This window comes from Ambystoma mexicanum, chromosome 11 (genome assembly GCF_040938575.1).
Source record: "Ambystoma mexicanum isolate Mex_15411 chromosome 11, UKY_AmexF1_1, whole genome shotgun sequence".
Lineage (NCBI taxonomy): Eukaryota > Metazoa > Chordata > Amphibia > Caudata > Ambystomatidae > Ambystoma > Ambystoma mexicanum.
The window spans coordinates 834,394,766-834,406,799 of NC_090934.1; the positions used below are offsets into that span (position 1 = coordinate 834,394,766).

Below are 12,034 nucleotides of genomic sequence, written 5' to 3' on the forward strand. Positions count from 1 at the left end.
CCAACCAATATTTTCCGTCTTGTAGTGGATCTATGCCCATAGCTGCACTGTAGGGACTCGGTTGCCATCCCCATCATCCATTTAAAGGCTGCCATTCTGTCTACGTGACTATGCTCCAGATTGACCAATCAGTTCAGGGTGGACTGCCCCTTTTGGGGTGGGACCAAGCCTGATCGGTAAGGATTCATTCCAAACCTTCCAGCCATCACCTCTTTGTTCTTGCTTTTTACTGCAGATTGAGGCATGATAAAATGTCTTCCATCCTTCTGGAAGCCCATTTCCTGTTGGTACTCTATTGATTACATTAATCGCACTGTATACTTTTGTGTCTTATTGCAGGTTGAAGTGGGCCATCATGCTGAAGGTTAGCACCACTGCCAGAGACCAAAATATTGGTAGTGATAATTTAACAAGTCATCATGTAAATATTAGTAATAATTGCCACTGTACAGTATATGGATGGGTTGTGGACAGGATAAACCTCGATCTAGGTTACACCATGGAGTTGATGGAAGAGGCAGGTCCGGATAGCAACTGGGACTGGAGCGTAGCGTGAGAAGGACTGTTTTCTAGTTTTCTCCTTTCAAGCCAGCCTCGTTTTCAGTCTGATGATGGTCTTACTGTGAGATAAAGTTATGCACACACTTTATGAATACAGGAGGGCTAGCAAGAAGTGTTAGGGTCAACATGCAGGGTGGACTGCAGGTTAACATAAGAATGCTCTTCACTGATAGGCTGCCACATATATGAAACAGTGTTTGATAAGGAGTGATATGTGAAAATATGAACCAAATGCATAAATACCATGGACAGGCACGCGGGGGTGACTTACGGGGGGAGGAGTCTAGTCTTTGGATGAATTGTGAGGGATTTGATTTATTTTGCAAATAAAATGCTGTTTATGCCCATGAATGTCTATCGCCTCTCATTGCAGTTAAATATGAATTTCAGGTCAGAAAATAAGCCCAGAAGGCAAAGCCAAGATTCAACTTCAGCTTGTGCTTCATGCTGGAGAGTCTACTAACTTCCACTTCTCCAATGAGACTACTGCAGTAAAAGAGAGGGATGCGGTGAAAGATCTCCTCCAGCAGCTGCTGCCCAAGTTCAAGAGGAAAGCGAACAAAGAACTTGAAGAAAAGAACAGGTATGTGCACATGTTCTATAATGCCTGTCATTGGATCACTGAATTAAGCTACTTTAGAATGGACATCCCCCCCCTTGGGAACAACTTCACCGGAGAGCCGTCTTTAAACTCCATTACAATGCAACTTTGAGAATTGCACATACAATGCTGCTTCAATTGAAAAATCAGGTCTCTCTGCTCAGCTTTTTTCCTAGAGCACCACTCTTTTAGGAGCTACTAATCACATTATTACATTTTGTATAATCTTTTTATTATATATTCAGTATATTAAACAATTTGCACTTCAAAAGTACTAGAATCCACTTCAGAATTCCTCGTATAAATTATCTTTAAAAAATCTGTTTCTGCTATTGAAATTCATTGTTTATAATTGTGTACGTTTGTGATGTATGCAATCACATTCATAGTCATAATGTATTTCTCAGGCTTGCAGATTGAGTTGGTTCTTAACACTAGAATAGCAATTGCAGCACTCAATAGCATTTGTTCTACCAATACTGTGAGAAACCTGAAGGTGTCTTACCCACTATTCCCTGGGGGTCTGTCATCCAGGTGGCCAGGGCAAGGGCTTGCTTTTGGATCCATTTCCTGAGGTGGACCAGTACGGGAGGATCACCTTGGATGAGGGGTCTTCGGGGAGTGGAAGTGGGAAACCGGATGGCTAGACGAAGTATCCCCTTCTCTGTAACACCTTTATCCCCCAACCCCCTTTTCCAACATGAGCACTTTCTCACGGACAGCTCACTTTGAGAGAAAATGGACTAATGCCCAAGTCATATACCTGATGTGTCCAATACAGTGGTCCGGCAGGGCTAGGCAATTGCTGATCCTTACACACACCTGACTTCCATCACACCTCCCCACACGGATAAAAGGCAGAGCACAAAAGCACACTCTGAGCAAGGCATAACAAAAGAGGAAGCAGCACTTCCAAGATGACAGTTTAATACAAGGCGAAAGATGGCAAGGACAAAGAGGATTGCAAGGATGGAAGTGCCCTCGATCTTTTCATCGAAAGACTAACTTTCATGAGCCTTGAGATCAGGAAACATAAGACCCTGGAATCAAAGCTGAAGAACCATGGGTTGTGTGTTAGAGGTACCCGGGGCCTCTCCAGCGTTGATAGTCAAGGCAGGAAGAATCTTTGTTGCTGTGATACTGTCCTTGACTCCTACAACGAAACAGCACCAGTGAAGTCGGCACAGCCGGTGAATTGGGGAGACTGATACCAGACCGGTCTGTGTGGAAAGCAAGGTTGCAAGCGCCACCATTGTATAGAGCAAACTGAAGAGAATGGTGTATGATGCGTATGTGGCAAGCGACACAAATATAATTCAAACAGCAGATTAGTGACAGAACTTTTAAGCTAAGATACAATACCGTAGACAGTGGTCCGGCACCATGTGGGTCTTCATTTGAAAGTCTCTGTTAGGTAGCCAACTGAAAGGTGACAAATGTTAAAAGGAAAAGAATTTTGAAACTGAAGTGGTCCTGCAACAAGTCCAGCCAAACCCTGTCCACATTCGAAAGTCTTCGATACTTGATGTTAATTGAAATTGGTCAGAGCCCGGCCGAGGGAGCTAATTGTGTTTAAAAGGGATCTGAGCCTGGTTGAGGCGGATCCGTGGTGAACAGTGAGTCACCCGAAAAGGAATATCCTACGAACACTGTTAAGAGGATCTGAGCCCGGATGAGGGGGGATCCAAGGTGACCAACATTGTGCTTAAGGGATCTTGGCCCCGAAGAGGGGGATCCAGGTTGAATAGTGAATTGCCTAAATTGAATACTTGTGAAAATCTGAAAGAGGAAAAAAACATATTGTTTATTTAGTTGCATCAGGCCCTCTGAATGAAGCGACTTTGAGAAGCAAAGAGACTTGACCAAAGAAGGCCCCAATGCTAATGACTGAACTAAACTCTGGTGCCCAGTTACCTGAGGGTTCGGTGCGTGATACAAATAAAGAAACTAAACAAACTAAACTGTATCCTCGTGCTAAAGAAGCCAGAGACTGTGCTACGCTGAAGTGAACCGCCTTGTCTTGTGCTGAAAACGTGGGGAAGGGAGGCCAACGGCCTGAACACCCTGACATCATTTTTTGCACACTTGTTTCTTTTTTCGTAACACGATTTCCCACACTCTTTGTATTAAGAGGTAAGGATTGGCAATAGGTTTATTAGTATAGGCCCTTTTATTTTGACAAGTCGCCACTAGGACTGTTTTATTATTTGATGGCCGTAGCTTGCTCCCATCTGTAGATTTAGATAGGTGTTTATCAAACCCTTTTTGAAGTTCAATAACCACCCTTGAACTGTATCTTATGTTGATACTATGCCTTCCTTATAATACCACCAAACTGAATTAGTAATTTTTTCAAATGCCAAATGTTTCTTCAATTAGATACCATATTGGGTTAAATTTTAATAAGGCAGTTATTGGTGCATGGATTAATTTCTTCATTGGTACTCTGCATTTTATAATTCTACAGTTGTCTCAAATACAATAACTAGTGTGTTTTTGCTTAATATTAATACTCTACGATTAGGTGCTTCATTGTGCCACAGGCAGTCTTTCTAACGTGTTTTTCTCTGGTAACCCCTCACTTTTTATATACCAAATTAGTGTAAAAGAAATATTATTGTCCCGAGCGCTCGGGCATGTGTTTTTAACCATACGTTGATCGATCATACAAACATTTCCTATGCACCTTACCGTAGTTTTCCTCACTTTTACACATGCAAAATCAGGCAGCAGGGCGCAGCCTTCTTGTGCTAATCTTATCCGTTGCTGCATCACCCTAAGGTTAACTGCCTTGGTGGCACTAAATCAGATCACCCGCCCGTGAAGCTGATCTCACCATTCCTAGCGATATTCTCTGCCTATCTCCATGATGCTAGTGGGCAGCGTAGCCAAAAGAGCCCAGTCATCACCTACGTGTGGACGTCAGTTGACGCAGAACCCGGAATATCAACACACATCCTCTCACAGCAAAGCCTGTCTCAGTTTTGAATACAAAACGTTATTTTTAAAGGAAACCGCAATACTCTGCAATTTATAATGTGCTTTTATTTCACAATAAACGCTCACAGAACAACCGCCGATTTCCATATGCAACCATATTGGTAATGTCTTTCTTTGCTCGCGATCCACAAATGTTCATCGTGAGTCAGTGTTCCTTTGGGTATAAAAAAGAGCGTTGGACGCACCGTTAATCTCAAGGCTTTGACATAAGCTTGGCGCTAGACCACAGTAAACTATGTTGGGTTGCTCCTTATCGCTGGTACCGCGAAAAGGCATATCGACCCGGAGCGATCGTTCCAAAACAGCGCGATTGTAATCCGGCCATCTAAGTGTATCTGCAGCTGCCGACTGAAGAAGCCATCAATTGGTATCTGGAAACGATGACAATCGCAGAATGGCAGGATGTAGCTGTGTAGAAAACATAACAGAAATGTGTCTCAGTAGCCGTTCTTTATTCTAATTTTATCAATTTACCCATTAATTCTGCACTGTGTGAAAACGAATGAACACAAACGCGAAACAATGGAAACGCAGAGAAAACATTGTGGAAAGTTGTAGTCCACGATGTGCTTGAGAGGTTAGTGCTATGGAGTATGTTTAGCTAGCAATGGGATGTGGAAGCTGACGGAAGAATTCGAAGAACACATAGATAGCATTTTAACGGAATATTGGCATACATTTTGGCGTTGGTGGACCCTGGGAGAACCCAGATGTGGACTACATGCATTTCGGTGCTGGACTGCCCATGTGCCCGGGACAAAGACAAGTACACACAGGTTGTTTTTGTGTGTCATTGCAATATGCCACAAAGCACAACCCATTACAATGTAAGCCAGCAATACCGGCCAGAAAATGAAACCTTGACTCATTAGTCTATATACTCGTCTGCAGTAAAAACGTACATAATATTCAGCATTTACATTCTCTCGGTGTATAGCAGAGTGTCCGTTCAGATCAACAAATTTTCATAAAATGAAATTACATGTTCCTTTTGTCCAGCTGTGGAATGGTGAACCTTATCATATTTGACGCTATTACACACATCCATTCATTCCATTCCGAATCCTAACTTTCTTCCAAGGATGAAAAACAATCGAACCTTATACTGTGTAGGATGCGTGGGTGTGCACAGCTCACAAGCAAAATTCAAACGCGGTGACCTTCACTCCCATTGGAGAGAATAGCCCTGCAGACCAACGTGGCATTTGAAATATTTTTCAAAACAAACCAATTGTTTGCTGGCATCCACCGATGCCGCGCAAAGTCTCTATTGATTTACTTTTTTTAATGAAAACAGTTAGTTTACTTCCAAATGCCATATTTTTAGAGTCCCTCTGGTGAACCGCTCACTCTCCCAGCACCTCGCACAGCCAGCCCCCACCACCTGTCGGCTCAGCCCGTCTCCTGTTCTCACGGCAATGGAGCTAATCATTTTTGCAAGTAGCGAGTCTCTAGCCCTGACAAAATGTGCTCGTATGAGAATGTCGGAGCAAGCCCTGCTCCAATCTTAGTGCACAATCCGTCTCTGCTCACTGACTTGTGCCATCTTCAACCTCCTCCTCCTCCTCCTGCTGCCTGGCCGCGGCCCCCTGAACCCATGACCCCTGTTTCCTTTGAACGCATCTGGTCCCAAGACCCTATCCCCACACCACCTCAAACTCGCCTCCCATATACCTAATCCGGAGTAGTTATATATTTTGGTAACACTGACACCTATCCCCACTGCGTTCGAAATCGTAAGACTCCAAAGGCCGCAAATCAAAGATCGGCCCCATCTGATAAGGCATCCAATAGCAACAACCCCCAACGCATGCGCCCATAAAAATATAGGTCAGAATGCACCTATTGCTCACCAACAACCCCCTTTCATGTGTTGTTTTGATTACAGTCAGTAGTTTTTACGTGCCACGTTTTTTATCTAGCCTAGGTCTCATTCCTTTGTGGGATGCGTATTTATTCAGCTATTTGGACACGTGTTTGGTAAGGCAACTGCAGAACCCCAAAGTTCCATCTGTCCCTCCCCAATCAGTGAAGGACCCACAAGAGCTCGACGAAAGCGGGAAGTGTGAAAGCGCAGCATTACACTGTATGGCAGCCTCCAAAAGGCACTTCTTCAAAAAAAAAATGGACAAAGAGGATACATTTCAAAAGCCAATTGGGACGCTTTATTTGGACTATTTATATAAACATTGTTGAACAAATAAAAAATAGCTGCTAATCATTTGAACCGGTAAGTGTTCCACAAGGTCTGCTTTCGGTGGACAGGGCACGTTAGCAATGTTTTGTGGAAATATATGTGACCTAGGAACAAAATCATGAGCGATTCCATGAGTGTGTATGTCCAGCACAGTTAAAGTAAGATCTTTCACAAAATCGAATTCCATTTCCTGGTATATTGGCTTGACCACCCATTTTTTTTTTTTTTTTGCTTCTTTTTGTAAAGGCCATTGTGTAACGAAGCACGCAACATCCCAAAGGTTCCTGTAGTCCTCGATCTCGATTGTTCTCTCCCTACATTCTCGTTATGCGCTAATACCGATAGTAATGTTCGATATTGCATCTAGTCTATGCCGAAATGCAATCTCTTGGGCCTGTACTTTAGGCACATATTGCGGAACACCTCCAAATCTCGTGTGACACAATTCTTTGAGTCCCTTCAGATCTCTTGATAGTTTTATCAAACACGATCTTCTCAAGAGCTTTGTGTGGAGGTGAAGATGGAACCAACAACTTTTTGCGTTCCTGCTCCTCCGATAAAGGGCCAGGTGCACATTGGTGAAAATGTAGGTTTTCTGTCCAAGAGTGAACGTTGGAACAGTGGTGCATTAATGAGCGGCATTTTTCAAGTACAATTTCCACACACCCACCACAAGTTTTAGAGCTCCACCAAAGATGGTTGCTCAAAGACTGGGACCACTGTAAAATATTTTCAGAACCCTTTTTCTTACACGCAGCTTTTTTTTTCTTTTTTTTTTTTTTTTGATTGATTGATTTGGCAACGTGCCATACATCAAATTGATGGCGAATGTTTGGAAACTGCTCTCGCGTGGCCTTGGCTATTGAAACATGTCTCTGTGGCTATGAGGTCTATTTGCATTCCCCTCAATTGGAGATCTTCCAGGGATTTTATAAAACCATGTTTCTCCATGGCCACGGAGGATTTACATTTGGACACCTGCACGACCACCGAACTCCCAATTTTTTTAGTTTCCATGTCCTGAAAGTGGTATGTGCAGTACTTTGCTGAAAATCCGGGGCCGTCACACTGTCCATCGCCAGCTAGCCTGAACCATTTGTCAGAGAATGTCCTTTCATTTGTTCAATTTTCCAAGCTTCACTAATAGCAGGGAATAAATATTCTCATTAATATTTGTAGTACTGCTTTTTAGAAAGGAACTGGAGTCCCACAAATTGACAGAAACTGGGACAACTTACTAAAAGTAGAGCCACTGAAAAGTAAAGCTGCTGCACACAGTAGATTTCCAGCTGGCACTTTGCCCAGCATTGGTTGAGCTGACCATGGAAATGTATCATGGAGCTGGCCACAGGTGGCTTAGATTTTCAGGTGGGAGCCTTGTGATAAATGAGTCGCATTGACCAATGGCTGCCTGCATACTCCTCCCCCAGCCCCTCCCCTCCTCACTAGATGGACACATTTCAGCATCAGTATAATCTCTACCAGACAGCTGTCGAATACAATGCATTTGTGGTTCTTTATTAGACTATCGTCGCTCATGATTGTGGTTTGTCACTCAACCGTGGACGACATATCGGCCGAACAAGACACACTGAAGTCGAGATCTTTGGCAAGTTCCTCGGTCAATTGTGTAGAAGCTTCAGTCTGTTAGTTCAGCTTGTGTTATTTGTACACAAATTGAAGAAACTATCAATTGTCTTGTTTATGGGTGGCCCTTTTTTTGCGAGTGTAGATTGTGTGAAGTGGTCACTGAGTAATTCAAAAGCATCTTCCTTATATTTAGTTTCTTCATCTTGTCGAGTTCTCACATTATAGCAATGGTCCAAAAACACTTTGCTTGCTTCACCGGTCACATTCAATTAATTTTCTGACCATTGGTCATAGGCATCTCGAGTCTGCTTATTGACTGGACTATGCCGCGCCTCAAATAATAGTTGCTCCATGGTGAAATCTGTTTGGCAAGCAGCATCTTTGGTTTCATTTGTTGTCTGTGTCTTCATACTTCTTTTTCTTCTGGGCATCTAGGAGATGGGTTGAAAAAAACATGTTCAATGTAAATCCAACATCCAGTTATAGCACTTTAGATTTTAAAAAAGCATGTTATTAACACCACACCAGCCAAAACCACTTTTCGTAAATGAAATGGTTTGTTAGTTACCCTTGTTTTCTTGATTTTCTTTGAAACCGTGTTCTTCACTGTAACGACCACACCAGCAAGCTGGTGCGCCACCTCTGATCCATGTGCCTCCTCTTCTAATTCCTGACCTTGTATTCACCCTTTGAATAGAATATTCATAAAGTCAATCGTATTTGAAATCAAATTCTTTAATCGCACAAATCGCTTACATACATACCCTCGTAAACACTGTACGTCCTTTAGTCAAAACATACATTTTGAATTTCACCTGATTGATGGCAAGTGTACTCGATCAGAGATCACAGTTCAAAACCTACTGATTTTATAATGTTGCACTCAAGCATTTTGTATTGTATTCGTCATTAGGGTAGAAATTGTAACGTTGGAACTGAAATGGTCAAAGTTTGAAAAGATGCACATTTATGTGAATGTCTAATAGTACCGGATGCAGGTTTTACTTTCTTTCATTCAATGGCCTGTCAGTACACATACCTCATGCTCTGGACCAGCTCCAAAGGATGATGTAATTGTAGTCGAAGTACCACCATCCCCCTGTAACACAGTACTTGTTTTAGTATGGATGAAAACAGTGAAATTAAACGGACACAATTGGATGCAGACAATGGTGTGTGTATATAAACCCATAAATGAAACATTATGTAAACAAACAGGATAAGTAAACGATTTCATATCTAAAAGTCCATGCATAATACATTTCCGTAATCGAAAAGCGAAATAAAACTACCCGATAGGCGCTCGAAGTTGCTGTTGACTCCGGAAAAGAAATAGATGCAAAATCTTGCGCCTTAAAATGAAGCGGTAAAGGGAAAATTAGATTTGCATTAGATATGTGGCAAGATCCAACGCTCAGGAATATGAACTTCAGCAAGTTTGTATGGCTCACCATTGGTATACTGGACATGTCGGTGATGTCGCCACCGCCGATAGTCTGTGCTTCTGTCAATATGCTCACCTCAAAGAATTGACATGTGGCGCAACAGATTACGAAAAGATTATGCTTATTTCAAAGGGCACTATAGCATATTTTTCTGTGTTCATAAATAATTTTCTATGATGCTCCTAAAACCGGGTACAGATGTCTAGCAAAATGGGGTATAGTTATAAAGCAATACCAACTGGTAAATATGCAAAGTTTAGTAAAACATTTACACCGAAAGCACCCATCCGTTCATGTAGTTACCTGTTCAGTACCCCAAGTCCTAAAGCTAACTCATAAACTGTGACTCACCTGAGGCAGCGTGTGCATGAAAAGAGTTGGAATTGCATTTGGAAGCCATGTATGAGACGTTCCGAGTCGATGCTTCTTTGTGTACTGCGATTGGTCGTACATATTCGGGGTAAAGTGCAGGCTGCAGATGCGGAATCGATCGCCCCTCAGGTCCCCCAAGACGACATGGGCTCCATTTTCAAGCTCGTCAGGTGCAAATCTGCAATATCTGACCCATTCTCTTATTAGATCTATATTCCTAGGGAATATATGCATTATTGTGCCCTAAGGTTTGGTATGGGTCTTAGAATGGCAACCGAAAACCATACAAGCAAGCATTGTTGAAAAAAATCTGTTAAAAAAAAAAGTTCACATCGTTAAAAAATTATTTTGCATGAATGCGTGAGAAAGATGGAATTATATCATACATTTTTCTTTGCAATGTTTAAGCAAAACCTGTGTAGCGTAGTCGACTATACACTAGGATAACTTTCATACAGGATTGATTGATGTGATGCGAATCATAACGTGTTGCTCGTCCGTTGAATGTACTTTCATGCATCAAAAGGAAACATGCTTATAGACAGGATCTGCAAAGGATGCAATTCTATCCCAATTGATACTGATGACAATTCCTATATATCGAGAACAGAACAAATTAAACAGAAGTCAGTGGTAATGAGATGAATGAACATTACACTACCGGGTACATTTGTTCGAAATGGATAGAAATTTAGAAATCAAGAAGAGATGATTAGGTGACTGGCCCTTACCTTGACCTACAAACAGTTAGCTTCAGCAAGCAGGGTAGTTAGTTGCAGGAGAACAGATAGCCTGATCACGAGTTTACTGCCAGTGCTCAGAGATGTTCACAGGTAGCACGATCACGAGTTTACTTGCAGTGCTCACAGATGTTCTCATGATAAATATTGAGGGGTTTATAAAGACTTAGAAAAGTATATGTGAATGAGTGACATGTATATGGTGTGGTCTTATGTGGATAGCAGGGGTGCAGCCTGCTTCAGGGGAGCCTGTCTGGAGACACTGGGTCTGGCTAGGCCATGTGAACAATGGCCCCTGTGCGGAATATACCTTTGAAGTGTACATGGTGTTTGGCACCTCGGCCGTGCCCACCCTGAGAGCCCCCTTGGGAGGGCATGGACACATGTGCGAACTGCCATTGATAGGGGGGGGGTGAACGGCCAAGAGGCATGCAGGAAAGGGCCGGAACACTGCTGAATGGAGACACTGGGTCCCGCTAGTCCATGTGTACCATGGCCCCTGCGCGTAAAATAAGTTTGAAGTGTACATGGTGTTTGGCACCTCCGCCATTCCCACCCAGTCAGCCCTGCCAGGACATGTGAGCGTGTCCTTGATTTGCTGAACAATTGAAACAACCATTCATAAAAGTTCAGTTGTATTTTATTTTGTTGCTGATGTTGAAGGCCCAAATGTACTATACATTATATACTTCGGGTTGCAGCACAGTGTGGGAAAAATCCCCTGTACTGACTGTTGTGACTGGGGAATGTGTCTCTAATGGCACCAATGACACAGGCGGGTATTACTTGTGGAACGCAGTGTCCAAGCCTCCCATGAAGCCATCATGTAAACACACGGTAGGCCACCAGCCTGTACCACCTGTGGAAGAGAAGGATACAAACCGTATTTAAATGAACAAGATAAGTGTATCAAACCTTAGTTGAAAATGCAATCTTGTATCCTATGGCATTCCTTTACGTTTGGGACACAGAGAAATATTGTTTATTGGTTGTGCGTGAAAGACAAATAAGATGACCATTATGATTTCCCCAAATTGCGATTGATGTATAGAATTGCAAGGCTACATTCATTTGGCAGTGATAGATCAAAGTTACGACAATTTAGGAGACAAACATGAAATGTTAGTGGCCTAAGTGACATCACATCTAGCGCACACTTACTTGTTACTTAGCTTGCGAGGGCGAACTGTTGCGCGAAGTTCACGCATAAGCACCATCATAATCCTCAACACAGACACTGTGAGGCAGGCTGTCCTGAAGTCATGCAGCTCGGTAACACATTGCTGCCGTGTCTCGTCTTCCGATATGTAGGCGAAGCATCCAGAGTTTTCTCTGCAGCAGCAGTACTCCTCCTTGGTTGGCATGACCTCGCACTGATTGCAGGTACACCAGGTGGAGACGTCGTCCATGCGACTAGGCTCAGGCTCTTGATCTGGTGATTCGTCCTCCCAACTGTTGTCCGAAGCGCCATTGTTTCTGCATTTTTCTCTTTCGGGTAATTCCGCCTCGGAATTTTCTGGCTCGTACT

At 42.8% G+C, this 12,034-nt stretch overlaps 1 protein-coding gene across 2 annotated transcripts in view; it reads left to right on the plus strand.

The window, feature by feature from the left end:
* The window catches only part of GTF2H1 (general transcription factor IIH subunit 1), a 1,239,907-nt gene that overhangs the window by 172,606 nt on the left and 1,055,267 nt on the right, over positions 1–12,034 (plus strand). For both annotated transcript variants that reach the window (XM_069623786.1, XM_069623785.1), the window contains exon 3: positions 952–1,144. In XM_069623786.1, coding sequence (XP_069479887.1) covers positions 952–1,144 — 193 coding nt within the window. The remainder of the gene's footprint in view (positions 1–951; positions 1,145–12,034) is intronic.